The sequence below is a fragment of the Hermetia illucens genome, chromosome 5 (assembly GCF_905115235.1).
Source record: "Hermetia illucens chromosome 5, iHerIll2.2.curated.20191125, whole genome shotgun sequence".
NCBI lineage: Eukaryota > Metazoa > Arthropoda > Insecta > Diptera > Stratiomyidae > Hermetia > Hermetia illucens.
In genome coordinates this window covers 10,538,950-10,561,898 of record NC_051853.1, presented here as the reverse complement: position 1 = coordinate 10,561,898, position 22,949 = coordinate 10,538,950, and the positions used below count along the sequence as shown (strand labels likewise).

Here is a 22,949-nt window from a genome sequence, read left to right as displayed (position 1 = left end):
GCAAAGTTAGATAGCTAGCAGAAAATGGCCAAAGGTGCCTGTACTGCTGTTGCTTTGGGTGTGAACCTTCTGTAAAAATTCAACATACCCAAGAATGCTCTGGGCTGCTTCACGTTGATTGGTTGCGAGTATGACTGCATCGGTTTGGCTTTCACGTGCGACGTGTCCCCTCGTTTGAGCCCAGGTATCCAAACAAAATGACCTCGTGCTGACCAAAGACGCATTTGTTTGAATTCACCACTACTCCATATTGTTTCAATCTTTGGAAAAGAGTTCTTAAGTGATTGTGTGCTCTTTACGTAAAGATGAATGCCATCAATGGCATGGATATAACAGAAGTCTAAACCTCTCAAGGCCTCGTCGATGAATCGTTGTAATGTTTGCGCTCTATTATTATGGCAGCCTTTGGTATGTCTTCGTCAGCGGCCGGGATCTGGTTAAATGCTCTTACGAAGTCTACTGTTCAAAAGACACTTTTACTATAAAGCGTTTGAGCTAAACCTTAGATATGCCGAACTGGGTACTTAATGGCGGAAGTCCGGGTATTGATTTTCCGTCTGTCTGTCCGCCTGCCTGCCTGTCTTTTTTTTCGTCGTTGGAAGGTGAAAAGGTTCAAAACCTACTGCTGACTTCTGCCATGCAGTTATGTAAGACTTTTTTTCACTACCAGCTCCTTCTCATTCCTTACCCCACGGACCACCTATAAAGTATTGCTTCACGGGACTGTTTCAGTTTTCACTGGCGCTCATTATGGTTCCCCCCCTTTCTTGTTTTCGTAGTAGTTCTTCCTTCCTAAGCTGCCGGTGAATAGCTTGCAGTTCCTTTACAACCTGGTTCCAAGCTCCAACGGACTCCAGCATGAACTCCACAATATTTTCGGGTGTTAAGCCAATCGATGTAAATAAGCACGACCTCCATCTCCACTTAAGAATTGCGTTAACTCGTAGATTAATTCCCTATGGCTTAGTTCAAACCAACTCCGAATCTACGGAGTGATGCGGTATGTCTAACGACAAGTTTATTACTCGTCCTATCTCTTTTGCCACTCTTCAATAAATTCCCACCGTGCCAGCTGCCGTCGAAATTCGCTAGACTCCCCCCAACTGCATACGTTTTGTCGTAGAGTCGCCGACCTTCATTCGCCAAGATGTCTATGGGGGGCATCCCTGCTATGATAATATAATACATATGCTGCTTCTCCAGATGTCCGATACGCATACCCGCTTCATACCCGGAATGCACTTAGCCGATACGCCATTCCCAATTTTCTGCAGTTTACTTTGTTATCCAGAACAGTTTCCCAAACTGGAGTTGCATAAAGTAGCACGGCGCTAACTACCCTAGAAAGCAGAAGATGTCAACGTAGTCCTATGCCTGTCTGTCTGTCTATCACAACCGAGTTATTCACGAACGTGTGGCCTGTGAATCCCTGCAAGTGAGTGTTCAGTTTGAGAGTTCGCATGCATGCGAAAGGGGGGCGCAACATTTTTTTCACAGAATATGGCCATGTAGGGTATCAAATGAAAGGGACCAATTAGTACTTTTCAAAACTAGTAATATTTTTGATACGGGGAAACATAGGGGAGTGGGGGCTCAAAATAACGGCCCTAAAAAGTAAAACAGGTCTTGTTCTCAGAACCTATCCAACCGAAAAATCTGAAGAAAATCACAATGGTGCAACCATCCGAAATCTAGGCCTCAAAATACATCCCATTACCATATCTGCTTAAATAAAGTTAATAATAGTATATTATCATATTTTAAAAATTTACCCGAAAGCCGCCTTAAATTCATGTTAGAAGTGTAAAAGAAGTATAATTCTGGAAAGTTTGACAAAAATCCAACTGTTATTAACAAATTTATAGAGGATCAAAATTATGTATTTCACGTAAATTTTTTGCACCTTAAGACATGTATGACGTCATCATCATATAAAATGAACTCATATGAACGGCGGAGTTGGAGCTTGGAAATACATGTGTATATCAAGGAATTGGAAGGTATACGCAAATAGGAAAACAGGAATAGGGTATTTCTCACACAAGATGAACACAAAACCTTTATACCTGAAACGTCCAACTTCCGGTAATCCGACTTGTTTTAGTTTCATCTTAGCGAGTTATTTCCAGAAACTTCTGTAGGATATCATGATAAGGAGCTCCTCCAATAATAGCCCTGATGGTCGGAATTATACATTCAATCAAATTTCCTTGGTAGGTAAGGTGAATTGTTGAATCGCGAAAACAACCATTCTGAAGGTATGAAAGCAGACCGTAATGTGCTAAGAAATCTACTGCAAATATGGGTTTAGAAACGTCAGCTTTAATAGATTTCGAAGGGAAATCCCGCCGAAGGCCGGGGTTGCTAGTAGCGGAGAACTCGATCCATTTTATATGGCCCCTTTAGATGCTTAGAATTTTGAGCGCCGATAAACCCATATATCGATTGGCAACTGTATCTATCGGGAATCGTGTTCTCGTATTTTTGTCGAACATAAACAGACGACGTGAAGACATTGTCACCTTTATCGGCTCCCGATGGCATTTACTAGAAACCTAGCTACACGGTTTCATACATTTGGAGGCTTCGGCATGAAATCTCCAGTGATACTAGCACATATCTTGGGGAAGAAGACTTTCGGACAATCGGGGATGAGCGCGACGACGTTTAAGTCCAAAAATGGCGGGGCAGGGGGCTCCTGTTTGACCGCGTGTAGCATTCAGTTCTGCAAGTTCACTTAATAATTCTTGGAATAGCTGCTATAACCTGGTTTCCTCTGCTAGGATTTTGTTATATTTGATGTTGTTTCCGCATCACTTGACGGAAGTGTGGCGTAGATCTTATCAGCTATGTCAGTTGCAATTTATATTGGCTGACCATTAATCGGTGCCATAATCGGTTGAAGAGCAAATGGCAGTGGCTCTGGAATCGAGAGGGTTTATCGTCACCCATATGGGTCCTCTCCACGAGCTGTCTCATTTTCTTTTTCTGGCTGGCACACAACCGCTTGACTAATTGCTCGCGTAAACGGGTCCAGTTCAAACTCCTCATGATGTGCAGGAGGGAGCTGAAGCATATTTCGTCCAAACGGCAACGGTGGGATGTAGGCGTGATTGACTCCACCTGGCCTGTCCATCAGTCCACCGATTTTCCTCTATGTTTCCGCGTTACCGGTTGGAATGCCCTGATTGGAAAGCTCACAACAAAGTTCTCCTTGAAGACCGCCTTGCGTATGGCGTAATTCGTTGGGAATGTGCAGAGTTCCCGAGGTACTTCGTCCAGGATGTTACTATGGCTGTGGGTCTTCGCTGTTAGACATCCGCTCTCAGTACTGTAAGTCCAGGAGGAGGAGATGTACGAACACATTGAAGAATTTGCCGGGTAAGACTGCAAAGCTCCAATTGCACTTTCACATACGGTTCTTTGAATACTATAAACCTTGGTTCTATGGTGCTTTTTGCTCAGCTTTTCCCACTGCACAATAGAACCGTACGTTAGGATTGGACGCACCACGGCTGTGTACATCCCGAAAACCATCTTTGGTCGAAGACCCCATTTCGCGGGAAGTTAAATTCTTGTAAAGATACAAGTCTTGATGAGGATAGCATCAGTACCATTTTCGTTTGATTGCCGAATCTGCCTTCTTGCAGTCTATAAGTAAACCAGTGCGAAACATCCCCGATACCAATGTTACTGCGTCATCGGCATGCGTCATTACACCCGCTCCTCTCCAGTATTCGTAGAATTTCATCCAGAGCACTGAGGAGATGGCGCCACCTTGAGGCGTCCCTCTGCTAACAGCTCTGGTTTTAAGCATGGATACTATTCAATGGGAAAGATACGCCTCCAACCTTATTGTGGTTAGAGCTTCCTTGAAGGCTCTAGGATCGAAGAATCGTGGGCATGCGGAGAGTGGGTACTGCACCTTGTCAAGCCCCTGTGAATTCTTCGCTCCTTCTTCGCGATTTTTGGATGAAAGCTAGCCTTCGTACTCAACAAATCTGACCCCAGCAGATTTCCTTTTGTTCTCAAAAATGAAAAGATTCATTAAAGGAGAAAGGTTTGGCAATTTTGATGTCACTAAAAATTCACTGGAAGAGTTAAAAATCATTCCAGAAAAGGACTTCCTGCAATGGAAGCAGCACGTATTACCACCAAGGACCCACCATTTTTCCTATCATTTGCAATTTTGTGCCTGCAGGATTTACTCTACTCAGAGAGAAGTGTTCCCCATTTTTAAATCGACCTTGTTAATACAACCTACGGGCGGCAAGGCAAGAGGGTCACTCTGAGCGACTCAAAAATTCTTCTCTCCATCAAGTGATTATGATTAGCGCAAGCAATTAAGTGTAAGCAATTCGTTATCGTAATCAATAGTCCTCTTTGATAGGCCACTTATACATGCGTGTCACCTGATATGATTATCACTCGCTTATGGCGAAATAAACGGCAAAGTGATAAAATAGTTGCTGATTCTACCCCAGTCGATAAAAACGTCATAACACCGTGTTCAATTGAAAAATATCTAAATTTTTGTGAACGTCACAGATATGCCACTTAAAAAGCAAATAACGGCTTCAATCTTGTCAATATTATTAAAAATAATTAAAATGCTGATATAATGATAGGTAAACATGGATAATAGGTAAACATGTTTATGTTAACCACTCACGCAATTAATGTATCTTGAATGATGGATTATTACGATCCATGTCATTAGCGATCGGGGATCATGGAAATTGCCTTTCAGGAGCTGTTGACTGCATGCTTACGGTGTGATTGAGTAGCCACTTTTCAGGGTCAGAATCACGCTCTATGGATGGGACAGATAATTAATGGATTGGTAACTCAAATGATAACACCTTGATAGGTATTAGATAACGTGGGAAATCGTACCTGATTGTGCAAAAGACTTGATGGCGGAATTAGGGGCTAATACTCGTGGCATGCAAGTCGTATAAAAAGTATGATAAATCTGAGTTTGGGTTGCTGATTATCTTGAAAAATATATTACGATATGGCTTGGATTATCACTCGATACCCAACCCGATTAGAAAAACTGAGAAATTGTGTACACCATTCCAGCAATAAGTAAGCTTCGCGAGAAGTCCTGGAGGAGTTGGAGTAAATTGACGAAAATCCGTAGATACTTGAAATGTTTGATGCGGTGCCTCCACTAAGTCTTTCCTGAAACGATATAACTACACTTCTTCTTTTTCTTCAGCCTTTGTCCCGTTCACAAGCGGGGTCGGCTCGTCGTGATCGGCTTCGCCATTTGGCTCTATCGAATGCCTGATCTGTAATCTCGAGGCTTTCAAATCCCCATCCAGCATATCGAGCCACCGTTGTTTAGGTCTGCCTTTTGGTCGTTTACCATCGACTTCCATGTTCAGACCAATATTGGCAAGTGAATTCTCGTTTGCACGAATTGCGTGACCATACTATCGAAGACGCCTCTCTCGCAACTTTTCCACGATCAGTGCAACTCCATAACGATCGCGGATATTCATTTCGGATGTGATCTAAACGTGTGACGACACTAGTCCAACGTAGCATTTTCGTCTCCATTACCGCAAGACGCCGTTCATTGTCTTTTATAGTTGGCCAACACTCAGAACCATAGAAAGCAACTGGACAGACGACATTGCGGTAAATTTTAGATTTGAGACGTTCGTTGATACGTCGATCACAAAGGACACCAGTTGTGGAACGCCACTTCATCCAGGTTGCGTTAATGCGTGAAGCAATTTTATAACGCAGTTCTCCATTGGCTGATAGCATTGACCCGGGGTATTTAAATCGCTCAGTTCTGGGCAGATCACTGCCGCTGACAGTGATTGTACCTGTTTCATGGGGATCGGTCGTCAAAAATTCAGTTTTGTTTAAATTCAATCTGAGACCGTGTTTCATGAGGCGATCATTCCATTTTTGAACAAGTTGCTCGAGATCATTTTTGCTATCCGATGCTAGGAAAACATCATCTGTATAAAGCAGTGTGTAGGGCGCTGGACGTTGGATATCCCGTGTGACGGTGTCCATGACAAAAACAAAGAGGAGTGGTGAGAGGGCACTTCCTTGATGAACACCAACAGAGACACGAAGCGGTTTTGATACACCCGCCATACTTCGAACTTTACTTTTCGGATGGTGGTAGAGCAATTGAACCCAGCGCATGAGTTCTTCTGGCACGAAGTGTTGTCGTAAAGCAGTCGATGAGTTCGTGTGGTACACGGTCAAACGCTTTCTCTAGATCCAGAAAGGCAATGTAAAGAGGGCGATGTTTCTCACGGTTTTTCTCCATGAGTAACCGCGCAACGTGTATTGCGTCAGTAGTTCTGCAGTTCTTGACAAATCCGGCTTGATTCACGGTTATTTCAATGATTTCGCGAATACGGTTGTTAAGAATGCGTTCAAAAATCTTCATGGTATGGGAAAGTAACCGGATCGGACGGTAATTTGAACATTCTGCTGGGCTACCTTTCTTTTTCCATATTGAAACAGTGGTACTTTCTTGCCAGTCAGATGGTGTTCTTCCTTCTTGAATAACCCGGTTAAAGAATTCACTGAGCCACAGTGTTGGGTCCCAGCTCTTCGCTTTCCAGAGCTCAAATGCGATGTCGTCAGGTCCTGTTGCTTTCCCCGATTTCATTTGTTTTATTGCCTCCTCGACTTCAGTTGCGCTGACTGGTGGAACTGCTCCAAATGTCGGCAATGATTGTGGAAGTGGAGGATGAGCAAATCCTTCAGTTGAAATCTGCTCGAAGTATTCTCGCCATCTATCCGTTTGCGGCTCGACGGTTGGTACGCAAAGTATCGTTCTTGTCATTATCACAACAGAAGTGTTCGATATCCTGTGTGCGTTCATTACGGCTTTTAGGAAGTCGATACAGATCTCTCTCGCCATCCCGAGTGTCCAGTTTATCGTAAAGATTTTTGAAATGGTTCGCTCGGGTGACAGCGACCGCTTTCTTTGCTTCCCGGTTGGCATTCTTATAAATTTGCCAATTAGCAGGCGTTTTATCGTCGAGAAATTTGTGGTAGAGTTGAAGTTGCCAGAAGGCATCTTTTTCGGCATCAGGTCGACCTTCTCTGTGGTGCATACGCGGTGAAGAAGTCAATAGTGCGATCAGCTGATATAATGGTGAGCTTCATCAACCGATCATCAAATCGTTCGACTTCTTTAATGGCATCACGGAAACCCTCTGAGATGGCAATGCCAACACCATATTGAGTGTGCGGGTTACCAAAATAGAGAAGTTAGTAGCCATTTTTACCGCGTTCGCGTTCAATGTCGCAGCTTTTCGAACCAGACCATCGGGTTTCTTGCAGAGCGCAGATATCAATGCGCCTTTTCCAAAGGGCTCTTGGGAGTTCCTCGGTCTTTCCAGTTAGGGTACCAACATTTAGCGTGCAGACACGTATTTGTTTTGTTCGTTGTGTGCGGACTAACTTGCTTACGTCCTGACGCCGTCCATGCGTCAAGAACCCTTGCCCATTTCTCGACAGGACCGGGGCCCGTCCTGCCGCGTCGACTGAGGTGGACGGCCTAGCATTTCTCCGAGGCTTGTGACTCAATCTCATCATCATGTTTGTAACGACATTGTATGCATTTTCTTGGTCGACCTGTCGCGGGGCCTGTCACCAAGAGAGATCAGGTAGGATTTAGCACAGTAGAATAACTCCAACTATACTCTATTGCTTCTTATTATATATAAGTGTATTTTGCTGAAAAATTTTGCTGTTAGGATAAACTTAAGGGGGTTTCGGAGTAAATTTTTTAAAATATAATAATATGCTATAGTTAGTTTTATTTAGGGAGGTATGGTAACTGGGACTATTCTGGGGCCTAGATACCATGTACACGGACTACCATGATTTTTTTTCAATTTTTCGGTTGGATAGTTACTGAAAACGGATCTTTAAAATAATTGACCCTCTTTGACTTCCCGCACTCCTCTTTTTTGCAATCAATGTCAAAGCTAATACCGGCTTCGAAAAGTGCTAATCGAGACCTTTTATTTCATATCCCACATGGCTACATTCGGTGAGAAAAATTTACACCCCTTTTGGGCGGAGGGAGCTTCTGAGGAGTATCTCTACGTTTTTGTAAAATAACAACCTAAAAACTGAAAGAGAAATGAGTAGAATTTAAGAACTTAAGAGTGGAGAATTAAATGACCTTGAACCACCAAAGAGGAATTGTGCCCGAGTCAATGATAAGTGCTATACGCGCAGTGTAGACAAGCATTGCATAAGACCTACGCGTGCGCCGTTTGATGCATATTCAAAAATTAATGACCGGATCAGTTCAAAGGTGAAGATTTAAAACCAGGCCTAAAGAAGAGTGGGTGCAAAAGGGTGTTTCTCCCCAAGCTCAGGGGGGAGGTTATCAAGGGTCCAGAGTAGAAATTTCTATGAAAAAAAAAGAATATTAAGGGGGCTCGATTACTTGTCGCTCTAAACCCATATCATTTTCACCAAGCGCCCCATTTTTCCGCATAATTTTCACTCCGTGCCCGGATTTTCTCTCTACGGCCCTGCTTAGCCCCAACACCTTACCAGGTGTAAAATCAAAAAGTGGTCGCTCAAGCTGCGATAGACGCTTTTGTCCACCATAAATCTTTCCAAAGCAACTCTCCGGCAACTGTTGCACAACAAGAATTTCAGCCCATCAGCGTAGATACCTCGACACAGGTTTCTCACATAAGACATATTATTCACTCGTCGAGTGGAGTCTTCAACCAGCCAAATGTTTCCCCTAGCGAGAGGTTTCTCTTCTTGGCGGACATCCTCGCCCGTTGCACTATAGCAGAAAATTTATTAGGGCAATATCCCCATATGCTGTTTGCACATAGAGTTCTGGGGTGATACTAAATATTATCAAAAGGTTTACCTAGAGGTAGTTTTGTGAGTTTTGAGATTTAGACTTGAGGAAACTAATCCCGTGGTGAAAAATAAGTACCTTCAGGGATTTCCATAAAGGGGTGCAAAAAATTGTGGAGCTCTCAGAGCATCCGACTAGAGAAGATGATTTGTGCGACGTCAGGAAACACTATAAAGTCGGTTTCCAGGTGATTCAAACAGGTGAAGCTAGAAGGGCAGGTGCCAGCTGTTTTAGCTGCTTCGTCTAGAGGATGTGACTCATCCCGGAAAAGCAAGGAGTGGAAATCGAGGTGAAAGCTATCTCTCAGACCGGTTACCATATTGAGATGATCCGATAATTCGGCTATGACTAACTCAGACCTGCCCCACCCTTTCGAAGACAACTAGAAGCTTGGAGAAGAGAGGAGAAAAATGGAATGCCTGAGGATTTAAGGAGTTGTATATCGAATGACATTTCTCTTTATTCAATGCCAACTCATTAATAGAGCACCAATGATCGAGAGTGTCTAAGTTCGACTGTATAGACGTAGTCTATTGGGAAAGATACAGAGAGAAAACCTAAAATGGAAGTTTGAAACAAACTTGGGGGAGATTTTCTTCTTGCTCTATAAATACATGAATTGGGATCTTTAACAAATATTTTAGCGAATAAAGGTGCACTATTCCCAATCTGTTCCTTTTGTTCAAGAGCTTACGGTCATCGGCATAAAACAAACAAAGGCCAGTGAGAAGAGAGGGGGTGTCATTGATAAAGAAAAAAAATAGTAGAAAACCAGAGTGTATCCTTGTACACCAAAAGAAAAAGGCCAGACATGTAACGAGTGGCAGGGGATTGTACAACGAAGCTAGTGTGGACAAAAGCAATGTTCGATTTATAAAGCCAAAGACCTCAGAGAAATCCATCCTGAGGAGAATCAGGCATTTGGTCATGAAATTGTTGAAGTCGGGTTGCGCTTTGGATAAAGTGTGACCAAAGTGAGCGAAAAACCACTCGTTGACATATATGTCAAAGATTTTAAAACAAAAGGGAGGAGCAAAATACGACCCAAACTCTTAGGAAAAGTATGATTGTGACTTTTCTGTATAAGGATAAGGGTCTTTCCCACAGGTTAGGAGTATACCAGAAATGATGCAGAGGGGAAGGGAAATCTATTGATTGGTTTTTAGCAAGCCAACAGAGGAGCCTGCGAACCTGTTGGGTATGGGAAGTGCCTGGAGGGTTACAGGGGTTGTAGGTATCACATTGGGCTCACATCATAAGGGCTTGAATAAAGCCTATGCACGTTCTATGTATTCCTCTCTGGACTTAGTTATCAGTCCATCTTTAAGGTTTTATGAAAAGCAAAACCTTTTTAAAATCGGTTTACTGTCTGTCTGTCACATGTATTCTTCTCGGAAACGGTTATAGCGATTGTCAATTTGGTGGAAAGGTGGTAATTGTGAACACTCAGGCATACAGCGAGTTACGTCATTCTACGTCAAATTTAAGGGGGGGACCATATATGCCAAAGGGGATTTTTTCATCAAATATAATCATGTGGGGTATTCAATGAAAGGTGTTAGTTACATTTATTGACATTTGACATTTATCATTGCAAAGGTGGGGATAGTGACCATTTCTTTCACGGATCAATTCTCAGAAACTACCTAACCGAATAACCTGAAAAAAACCAAAAAACTTCCACTATATAGTGCTAGTGCCGAAATATGGTTCATACCGATATCTGTTCAAATAAAGTGATTAATACTAAATTAATGTAATTTTTAGCAATTGACTGTTACCACCCCCCCCCCCCCCCCCCCCCTTAAGTTCTTCCTAAATGTAGCAATGTAGTCCATGGAACAATGGAGGCCAATACATAAAGCATGATCCTACCTAGTTTGGTGAAAATCGCACTATTACTATTAAAATTAAAATAGGTCACAGTTTCACTTTTCACTGTCCAAACGTTTGGCAATTAAGAGAGTGGGGTGTAATTCATTGCCATCGATGCGTGGGCCTTAAGAGATTTCGCAGAGAAACTAGTTTGATAAGAGGATTCATCATCATCATCAACGGCGCAACAACCGGTATCCGGTCTAGGCCTACCTTAATAAGGAACCCCAGACATCCCGGTTTCGCGCCGAGGTCCACCAATTCGATATCCCTAACAGCTGTCTGGCGTCCTGACCCACGCCATCGCTCCATCTTAGGCAGGGTCTGCCTCGTCTTCTTTAAGAAGAGGATTGGTCAGTCTAAAAAATCGAACCGAAAGTGATCAGTGGCCTGATTAACTTCATTTTTCCTTGAAGAATAAAAATCTGGCATTTATGCGGTTTGGAAACCAGATAACTTATGGTCAAGTATTGGCAGAGCTCATCTAAATATGAATTCAGATGAGTTTCGCCGCCTATTATGTCTCTTCTGGTTGGCATATTGCAGGATTCTGATTGGATTGGATGAGAGAATGGGTTTCGATCCGAGAAATCAGCAGAGAAAAGTGAGGTGGAGAACAGAGCCTTGAGGAATCTTCAAATAAAAAACGAACAATTTTAATCTTTGACAAACAGACTATGATTGACTGATCTGATATCACAACCGAGGTATTGTTTGATAGCATTCACTTGGCGGAGCCATGAGTGAACTTCAGTTCTACCTCACGGGACGTCGGGTTCAAGGCTATTCGGAGCAACCAAATCGTTAGCTTTTGAATTGAAGATTCCAATTTAGGATACCCTTATCTGAGACGACTTCCAAGCCATGAGCAGCCATCGAGTAATCGATGGGGGTTGACAAAAAAAACGGTTATTCTATTTTTATCCATTTTATTTTTTTATTCCAATACTATTTCTGGTTGCAATGAAACATCCTTCACTTCTCCCGGAACCTTCTTCAAGTTTCATAACAAACGTTGAAATGTTGATAATTCAAGAGTTCGACTGCCTGTCTCCGACTGGCTGTTTATTCAAAGGATGAAATTAGAAAACCATGCAAAGGCCTCACGATATTTATATTTATTGGAGAAGACATTTTATTTATTTGATTTTAAAATCAATATTCGGTGAAGGCAAATGGGTTTCCCATCTGCCAGACATTTCTACAATAATTCGTTTGCCTTACCCGATCCTCCCCCTTTCCAACCAAGAGCTGTGGAACGATCAAAGATTCAGAGCTAAATCTTTGCTTTGGATCTTTTGATGCGTCAAATTAATTTTTGTTATTACTCCTACATTTAATTGACTGATTAGATTGGCATGTTCAATTCCTCAGAAAGTTGATAACTGACAGACTCACCGAGAGATTCTCAGAATAACAATTAAACCATGCTCGAAAATAGGCGAACTACTTTCAACGTAATTCACATGTGGTCCAAGTTCAGTCTAATTCAGAGAAAATGTATTTAATCATAAAATCTTTTATTTCAAAATTGCTGGCATCGGCATCATGTCAAAGATTTTTTTGAAATTTAATGGTCTCATCATAAAATTTATGTGATCGGGTCGATAATATAGGCATCAAACATTTCCACTATCGTTTCGAATTTTCACGTGATGGACCAGTGAATAAAAGGAGCAATTTGGCATATTTAGATATTTTAAAGCTATTTGATCAGCAAGATTGAATATTAGATTCTATATTTAGAATTTTTAAAACGTTTTCCATCTTTGATGACCTAATGTAATGACTTCAAAAAAGCATCGAAACCCTAATTTTAGGGCTAAAAATATCATTTAGTAACTGCGAAGAAAGTGCATAGGTTTCTTTGAAGCTCGATTGACGATAACCAAGTCGATTGAGCGTTAGTCTCTCGTTGTGCTCTGGATGTTTATGCTCATCATTGTGCTTGTCCGGTTGTTGTAGGCATATTCTTACACAAGATTAAAGGTTATCACATCTTCAATAGACTAGAGCAAAAATGAAATGAGAAATTAAAACAATTACAGAGAAAGGACTGAGTGAGTGCCTTATTCTTCACAAAGGAGCGAACATATACTAATGCATTGCTTCAAATACTTTGAGTTTCACCCCTAATTTTAATCATCAATTACCACTCCCGCCAACACATCTGCGATTGAAGACTTTAAAAACATAGCTCAGCAAGGCGTGAGCTTTGTTAGCGTTTTGAAATCCCCACCCCAAAACCAAGAAAATACAAACATCTCAATCCAAAATCTGCCAGGGCTTCTCCTTACACTGACTCAAACGATGAACCAGTTTATGGTCTCGATGGAAATTATGATGCAAGAAATGACCCGATCCTTAGGTCCTTCTCAAAAACAAATGAATCAGCTCAAAATATCTCGCTGGAATGCAAACGACGTTAACCAGAATAAACTGGAAATACGGCACTTCCTGGTTGCTCTACAAAGCCGCCATATTGCCTATACGCTCAAAAACCCAAATTTCAAATGGGCGTTACTTCTATGCATTCGGAAGGGAAAGCCCATGGCGGAACCAGAATACTTATCAGATTTCGCATTAAGTATTATCTGTTGTCCTTCAAAGTTTAACCTGACTTCTCAGACATTCGAAGAAGAAGAAGAACCTGTGGAACAAATTTCTTGCCGCTGGAGATTTTAATGCTAATCACACTCATTGGGGATACAGACTGATAACTACCAATCGAAGACAGTTGTGGAACGACCTAGCCCGAGACACTAGACTTGACATCGTCGCTTCTGGACGGCTCACTTATTGTCCAGCAGATTAGGAAAAAATCCAGGACCTGATTGACTTCGGTCTTACTAAAAATATAAGGCGGGAGTTGATAGGTGATCATCATCAACGGCGCAATAATCGGTATCCGATCTAGGCCTGCCTTAAAAAGCAGCTCCAGACATTCCGGTTTTGCGCCGAGGTCCACCAATTCTTCATCCATAAAAGCTGTCTGGCGCCCTGACCTACGCCTTCGCCCCATCTCAGGTATGCCTCGTCTTCTTTTTCTACCATAGATGTTGCCCTTATATACTTTCCCACCGCAACCTGTTGAGACGGATTTTATCCACAGGTGGTGGTGTTGCTCATAGATTTCGGCGTTATATAGGCTACGGAATCGTCCATCCTCATGTATTCTTCTCTCGAATGCGACCAAGCCTACGAGGAATACATGAGGACTGGCAAGATCATTGTCTTGCACAGTAAGAGCTTTGGCCCTATGGTGAGACGTTTCGAGCTTCTGTCTCTGATGCTGACGTTGCCACCATGTACTTGTGTAATGAAGGCAAGACGTTAATTAATGTGCAGTCCAAGATCTTACGCTCTTGCTCGAAGAGTCGCGCCTGGTCGGTTATGCAGACGATATTGCAGAACTTGTTGCAGGACGCACTGTTGAACTTGCATATTAATGCGACGGGTAAGCAGATGGATGACTGCTCACGGTTTTAGCTTTGCGCTGGAAAAAACCGAAGTAGTCACCTTGATCAGCAGGAGAATCCCGACCCTGCATCCCATATCGATCGGCGAGTTGACTATAGAGTCAAAACCAGCGGTTAAATAGCTTGATTTACTGCTCGACTCGAAGATGAGCTTCTTCGAGCAAAACAAAGCTAATGGCGAATGTCGGGGGCCCTATATCAACTAGGAGATGTCTCCTTATGGGAGCAAGGCAGTCGGTTCTGTTCTATGGTGCGGACGTATCGACTGATGCCCTTGATAAGGAGGTGCATCGTAAATGCGTTGCTTAAGTGCACACAACGAATAAGCCCCCAGTACACCCAGGGCTCCTGAGCGAGCACTATTCCAATGTCATCTCTGGAAATTGTTCTTGCAATTACTGCCGATACAAATTTTTGTGAGATAAAAAGATTAACCTGTGCTATATTAGCGTAGCGTATTGGCTCCGTTATTGTTTGGAGCTCTTCTCCAATGTCGGAGTACCATCCTTCCCCTCCAGTATGATGCTTTCTAGCACGTCGCTGCCCACCATAAGCTCTAGAAAATCTAGGTCTAGGTTATCCAGCTTCCCCTCGTCACTGGGCAGCAGGTTTTCTTCCTTGCTTGATTCATTCTTTCAGCCTCTATGGCCCCGAAGATTCCTTCGGGCACTCGGTAGGATTTCCACCCGATGTCTCCTCCGAAGTGTCTTTCCTCAGCTTTTTCCCGTCTATGAGCGCAGGTATGTTGCCAAATTCATAGCTGATATGGCAACTTCGACGTTTGTTTGCCTGCAGAGATTGGTCATCCATCCCGATCGTGAAAAGTGTACCCTTGCCCTCCACCTTGTTTCTGAGAACTCTCGACAACCGCGTATGGAGATGCTCATTCTGGTCAATGAGGAGTCCCATGAGATCTTCCGTCTCTATTGTTTCGACTTTAAGGAGAAACATTGACACTATGTGTGCTTCTGATATATGATCCCATGGCCGTGTACAGTTTTATCCTGGCTATGCTATCTTAGGCGGCTTGAAAGCCGATGAACAGATGGTGCAACTGTTGTCCATATTCCAACAGTTCTTCCATCGCTTGTCGCAGATATAAAATTTGATCTGCTGCTGATTTGCCTGGAGTGAAGCCTCTTTGGTATGGGCCAATGATGTTCTGAACGGATGAAGCTATCCGGCCTAGCAAGATAGCGGGGAATATCTTATAGATGGTACTCAGCAACGTGATACCTCTATAATTGCTGCACTGTGTGGCATCCCTCTTTGGGTATGGGACAGATAATGCCTCGTTACCAGTCGTCAGGCATTGATTCGCTGTCCCACACCTTGAGCATTAGTTGATGAACCACTTGGTGTAGTTGGTCGCCTCCATATTTGTCCACTTCGCCTATAAATCCAACGGCTCCTGGCGACTTATGGTTTTTAACCCGGTGGATTGCACGATATGTTTCTTGTATGCTTGGTGGTGACAGCATTTGTTCGTCGTCTTCCGTTGGCGGGACCTCCAACTTGCCGATGTTCTGGTTGTTCAGTAGTTCATCAAAGTACTCAACCCATCGCTCCAATATGCCCATTCTGTCGGAAATCAGATTTGCCTCTTTGTCTCGGCAGGATGAACATTGAGGTGTATAAGGCTTCATCCTGGTGGTTAGTATACAGAGTCAAAATCCTTTTACAGATTGAGGTATCAAGATCATCGATGTCGTTCTTTAGGAAGGAGTACTGCAGAGGTGTTCTTGTAGCGAATATCTTGCAGCACTTTGTCCATTATGAAAATTGAGGGAGCGTGCTGGCACGAATTCATCACATACTTCCTGAATTGCCTCAGTATATTGACAAACCATACTATCAATTGCATCGTTAGAGCCTTTCTGGCTCTGAAGCTGGGGCAGTCATGGCTTCTAGAGTTGGTTTATGAGTCCGCAGATGGTAATACTAAAATTGGGAGCGGTGAGCGAATAGCTCGATCGTGGATATCGAACATGTGTGCATCACGGTTACTGATACCGGAATTAAATTAATGCTGATTGTTAGCGCCGTCTCACCACTCCTCTTTGTTCTTGTTATGGACACCATCACACGGGATATCCAACGTCCAGCGCCCTACACACTGCTTTATGCAGATGACGTTTTCCTAGCATCTGATAGCAAAAATGATCTCGACCAACTTGTCCAAAAATTGAATGATCGCCTCATGCAACACGGTCTCACATTGAATCTAAAGAAAACTGAATTTTTGACGGCCGATCCCCATGAAACAGGCACAATCACTGTCAGCGGCAGTGATCTGCCCAAAACTAAGCGATTTAAATACCTCGGGTCAACGCTATCAACCAATGGAGAACTGCGTTATGAAATTGCTTCACGCATTAACGCAACCTGGATGAATTGGCGTTCCACAACTGGTTTTCTTTGTGATCGACGTATCAACGAACGTCTGAAACCTAAAATTTACCGCAATGTCATCCGTCCTGTCGCTCTCTTTGGTTCTGAGTGTTGGCCGACTATAAAAGACAATGAACGACGTCTTGCGGTAATGGAGACGAAAATGTTACGTTGGACTAGTTTTGATCACATCCGAAATGAGGATATCCGCGAAAAGTTATGGGGTTGCACCGATCGTGGAAAAGTTGCGAGAGAGGCGTCTTGGATGGTATGGTCACGCAATTCGTGCTAACGAGAATTCACTTGCCAAGATTGGTCTGAACATCGAAGTCGATGGTAAACGACCAAAAGGCAGGCCTAAACAACGGTGGCTTGATACGCTTGATGGGGATTTAAAAGCTTTGAGATTGCACCCAGATCAGGCATTCGATAGAACCAAATGGCGAAACCGATCACGTCGAGCCGACCCCGCTTGTGAACGAAATTGCCCCCAAGACTCAGAGACCAAGATTTGCCAGTTGGATGCGGTTGGTCCGTGGAAAGGATTTGATAGTGCTTATTTTGTTCAGATCAAAGAATTGGTTGGTACAACAAAGGCATACGGCGTATACGTAACCTAAGGTGGTTTCGATGGAGGCGGTGGTAACCTCTAGGGATTTAAGGGCCTTGGTGGGGAGTACGAGTTGTTTTGCCAGGAATTTGTCGGAGATCAGTATTGCAGTATCTCCGCCAAGGAATGAGACAGTTTGGTTAGGATGATGTCTGTCTGTGCGGAAAAGGTTGGGATTTGGTTTCTCACAAGAGCACTATGTGTGGCTTGTGTTCGCTTAAAAACAATTCGAGTTTGGGCCTACGCACTCAGAGAGAAAGAGTTGATGTTCAATCCAATGACCCTCACATCCATGGTTGGATGTCATAAGGTTGAGTATCGTATTGAGCACCATAATAAACTGCCGAAATTGTTGAACGAACTGCTGGAAATTTGGTATGATTTGGTTAGGAAGTTCATGTGGCACTGGAGGGCTTGAATTGCCAGAGCGTAATGCTTCGACGAAAAACAATGGTAGCCGACTGCAAAAAAACTATGGTCTAGTGATTGGGATCGGGGTTTTCCGGGGAGAAGAGGTCCACTTTTAGTCGATCCACCTCGTCATCATTTTGCCGGCATTTTAGGGCAGTTGCTTGCCCCAAGATTGACAAATTTAGGGTCTTCGTTTGGTGTCTTAGGAGACTGACTTGGCCCGTATAGCGGCTTGGTGCCGCGAGACCGACCCGCTGGCAATTTTTGCACTGTAATATCTGCTTATTCATAATCTGCTCAAAGTGCGGTCTATCGCCATCACTGGGGTTAGGTTCTCTGTCTCAAAGGTGACTAGCCACAGGTTCACATTACGGCCCTCTTGCTTCAACTTTGATGTAAAGAAGGTTTTAACGTTTTTCTCCCACGGAATAGGTTCTTTTTAGCAATGCAATTGAACCTCCTAATTTCTTTACCAGGAAGTACTTGAAATTCTACACAAGCTCAACAATAACAATAGAAGGAGTTTTTATGCCCAACTGTTTCATCCGAGATACCTGCGGTTGGCGATGTCTGGAGGGCACTAGGGTCGACTGCTTACTGCCAGGTTTGGCTGCAGTTGTGGCGCATGGTGTCCATTTCTGCAGCATAAATATGAAGTAATCGGTTTCCTTGAGGCTACGTCTACAGTAAGTTGTTTTAATTGTCGCCTCTGGCGAAGCAATCGTCGACTTTAGGTTTCGGATTAAGTCCTTCTACTAGCTACGATGATGAAATCCGCGCACGGTTGTTGTCAGCCAACACAGCCTATTTCAGCTTACAAAAACTGTTCCGCTCAAAACGTCTCACCATAGGGTCAAAGCTCTTACTTTACAAGACTATGATCTTGCCAGTCCTCATGTATTCCTCGGAAATTTGGGTTCTTAGCAAGAAAAATTGCGAACTCTTGGCCGCGTTCGAGAGAAGAATCCTCCGAAGAATTTTTGACCCCCTACATGAGGATGGACGATTCCGTAGCCTACACAATGACGAAATCTATGAGCGATACTATGACCGTCCGGTTGTGGATAAAATCCGGCTCAATAGGTTACGGTGGGCGGGTCACTTAATCCATATGGATGAGGATGATCCCACCCGGAAAGTCTATAAGGACAATATCTATGGTAGAAAAAGAAGACGAGGCAGACCATGCCTAAGATGGAGCGATGACGTAGGCCAGGACGCCAGACAGCTTTTAGGGATATTGAATTGGTGGACCTCGGCGCAAAACCGGGATGTCTGGTGTTCCTTATTAAGGCCAGATACCGGTTGTTGCGCCGTTGATGATGATGATGATTAAGTCCTTCAGGAAATTATTCTTATTTAGGGCATCCTCAAGCTTTGGTTTTCTGAAGGAAGCTTGTTGATAGTTGGCTTCTGTTGATCGACCCCTAGCCGTACCCTCGGAGTACCGGCATGTGCCGAAATCTTCGCCCATGGTCCCGGCTGAACCCGTCGCCAAGTATATGACCGGAACGTAAAATGAATCTAGCCATTCATGTCGAAAAGGACCTTGAGAATTGTTTACTATTTGATTTTCAAATTTGAAAAACGAAATGATTAATTTGTGATGATATTGTCGCTCATTTGACGTATGTACTTGTGTATCTTTAGATACATGATGTCAAAGGAATGAGTATGTTTAGGCATAGTCAAAATATATGTGATTAAGAAAACAAATAATTTAAATCCCCATAGGACCTATGAAACATTGGTAAATTAGTCCTGAAATAGTTAGGAATATAGAGTGGGAACTACACGTGATTTCTTGCTTTGGCATTCAGTGTCTGGTGAAATGTATAATTGATGGCTCCCATGTAACCTAGCGCCAGAAAGCCAATGTAACGCTCCCATGTTTATTACCTTCTTGTTTCGATTACCTAAATGAACAAATATTCTCGGAATCCATTCCGTGGAATTGGAACAAAGCCTTTAATGAGCCTGCAGACCATACACATGGGCCACGCTTTGTTGACTCCGGTCTTGAAAATAGGTCCATTGATGTCATGCTGATATTAGTCCTTACAATTTGATACAAACCATTCCAATCGAATTCGAATCATGTGGGCGAAGGACGAAATTATAGTGAAGTGTTCAGGAAAATGGATTATTACTCACAGAATAATACGCATTGAGGAAAATATCCCCATGATTCGATTCTATTGAAATGATGTTGATGGCGTGATACTTCTCTTCCAAGGATATTTTGTGTGTATCCGTCTGGATGGATAATGGAATTTGTGACTCATTTTCTTTTCTGTTGTTCTCTCTTTGCAGCTGGCGACACGATCGATAGAACCTTCATTTGGTCTTTTGTTTGGAGATTTGCTCAATTCACTAGAAGTCGGGACCACAGGTGCTGCAATTATCATGAGTGCAATGGACGTCTCAATGAACTTTTCGGGACTTTTCGTGGGACCATTATTAAAGGAGTTCTCCTACAGGAAAGTTGCAGTAGCCGGTTCAATACTGTGTTCAATTGGCTTGGCGCTAACCTCACCTGCCGCTAGTATGGCTCACATACTGGCAACTTATAGTGTACTTAATGGTAAGTATTTTTTCTAGCGTTAGCCCGAGATTATTACCCTGATTTGACTCAGGTACTTATTCACAGCTGAGTCGACTGGTATCGGACCTTAAATCAGGATACACTGCCACCAGTGAGATTTAAACCGTGACCTTCCGTATGATAGCCTTGTGCTCTAACCACTAAGCTATCCACCCCCCCTCCCCCCAGTTCCTTTTCTTAACTCACCGATATAAGAACCTACCTTTATTTGTTTGATTGAAAGGTCCCAGAGAGAATGCCTCAACTGCGATCTTTCATTCTTCTAGGACAAATATTTTCCGCATTTCTCTCATCCTTTTCTAGCTGCAGGTCCACTCCTGTTTTCCTGATCAAGTTAACAAATGCTTTTTTTAAACGCTCCAAGGGCAAGCCGTTTTCAGGCAGCTCTTGGTGTGAAAGCTTCAGCTGCACGTGGGAGGCAAAAGTGAACCGCCAGTTACTATACCCTTTAGCCTATAACAGCCAAAACTTTCAGCTCACTTCATAGAACAGCCTTTACTCGCTTCTTTGGCCGAAGGACTACATGAATATCTTCCGACGAATAAGGAATGGCTTCAATTCGAGGAGATACAAAGGCATTTTTTGACAACGTTTGAGGAACACTACTTTGAACTATCTCCAAAAAGCGATATAGATAGATAAATCACGGAAGATAGTTGGCTGAGGGAGAGTTAGTGCTGATAAAGGGAAAGGTTGCAACACGTTTAGATGGAAGACAGCGCGATTACTAGATATTTATCAAGACTCTAGGGATGCAGTGCCTCAAGTGAATATCAGCTCATTCTCCATCTTTCAGAAAAGGAAAATGAGCAATTGAGGAGAAGTAGACCTTTGATAACCCAACAAAGACTGGTACATCTCCATCAGGTACCCCACTGCGAATGCGAAGAAGATCCAGGCGAGAACCATAGTTGCGTGATAGCTACTTTGCTCTGTTTGTGCCCTTTCCTAGTCTCCTTGGTTTCCTGGTTGGTAGATCTGGTCTTGGAACTGAGGTCTCTGGGATAGCTTTGCCAAAACTGGACGATCATGAACCAATATTCAAGGCACAGCTGACAGCGTCATGGCTCCAGAATGAACTAGTCTTCATCGCCTACAAAGAGAAATTCAGACATGTGGCACTCATCGCAACTATTGATACAAAAAACTATGCTTGAGATCTGAGGTTAGCGGTGCCCTTCCACAGGTTTGCAGTGCCTCAGAGGGATAATTTCTTCTTTGAGGAAATTGGTACTGGGATCACCCCGCGCTTGTCAGAGGCAAAGCTGATACGATCTGAGACTGCGTGTATCAATGAAATTGGACAGTTAAGTCCTTGGGGTTTTAACGTAGGTACCTGTCGTGGAGACTTAATCCTATGGTCTTCTTAAGACACGGATTGATTTTGGGACCACAATCAGAGCCCCGCTGTGACAAGCAACAACGGTACCAGTCTATGCAATTACATGGCTTAACATTCATACTGGTGGATGCAAGCCCTACCTAAATCTCTACCGAACTAAGGAGTACGGCACCCGTGTTGAAACGCAACACCACGCCGAGTCCCGAAGGACTCTTCTCGCTTGAGCATCACCAACAGCTCCCATGAAGCTCACACTAAGGGGCCAACCGCAAACAACCGAGCTGAACGCAAGAATTCTCCCGAAGTATAAGAGTCCAGGGGCTACCCCGGTTCCCATGGTACCAATATACCCCTGGTAAGGTTTCGTGACCGAAGCCACTTCAGATGAGTCCCCGTGCAGACTCGGGTCTGATCGCCCTTGCTAGGCCTTGGAGCATTCGCCTACTGCATCACGGCCGGCAAGCCAATGCGATACAGCGGTTCCCGGTGCCACCACGTGGAGGTTCTCCTCGACCACTTGGTTTTGGTTCAGCCGACAGGGTTGCCGCCCCGTCTTCCTCCCCGCCACCTCAGAGCACCAATGAAATTGGACAGGAACGTAAAATTTTGCACAGCTGGTGTACGTTCAAGCCGCGGGTCAATGGAAAGTATATCCTATAACGGGGTCATATTTAAAGGGCCAAGCCCATTGGATTCCAATAACGTGTAACATTTTCTCTAACACTCATCGAACTAGATTACTGCACTATGGATGCGGTTTCATTCAAGTTTGCAGAGACCCTGCAGACCATCGCGATTAGCTGATCCAAAGTATATAATATCAATTTAATTCAACGCAGAGTTGGACTAGACTACCAGATTCGGAAGCCCAACCCTTAACAAAACTTAATCGTAAGCTCGAGGAGGGGAGCGTGAAGAGAAGCGAACTTATGAAGAGTATACCCCATGGTTGTGCCAAGGCTCGTTCTAGTGTCGTTTGGGAAGACTAGAAAGACGACAGAACAGCTCACCTTCGTAATCCATTTCTAGTAACAAGGATACTCGCGATTTTAGAGTGATTCAACCACAAAAACCAAAACTCAACATTCGAAAAAGACGCAGTTTGGCTATCTTCATTTCATAGACTATCGTAGATCATGCTCCGAGTTTAGTGAAGCTTATGCTTCCTTTCCAATTTGCCATAAGCATCTTTGCGTTAGTTATGGTGCTCCCACCCCCCCCCCCCCCCCTCCCGCAATCTCTTCATCTCTATAACCACGAGGAGACATTCGTTGTATAAGGGCAGAGAATTTAGATGAAAGTTGAGAATTTAGATGAAAGATCTTCTTAGTCTTTGTCTTTGAGGTTCGGCT

At 43.5% G+C, this 22,949-nt stretch overlaps 1 protein-coding gene across 1 annotated transcript in view; it reads left to right on the top strand.

The window, feature by feature from the left end:
- The window catches only part of LOC119656713, a 92,727-nt gene that overhangs the window by 53,977 nt on the left and 15,801 nt on the right, over window positions 1-22,949 (top strand). The window contains exon 2 of the mRNA XM_038063232.1: window positions 19,964-20,234. Within this exon, the coding sequence (XP_037919160.1) occupies window positions 19,964-20,234 (271 nt within the window). The remainder of the gene's footprint in view (window positions 1-19,963; window positions 20,235-22,949) is intronic.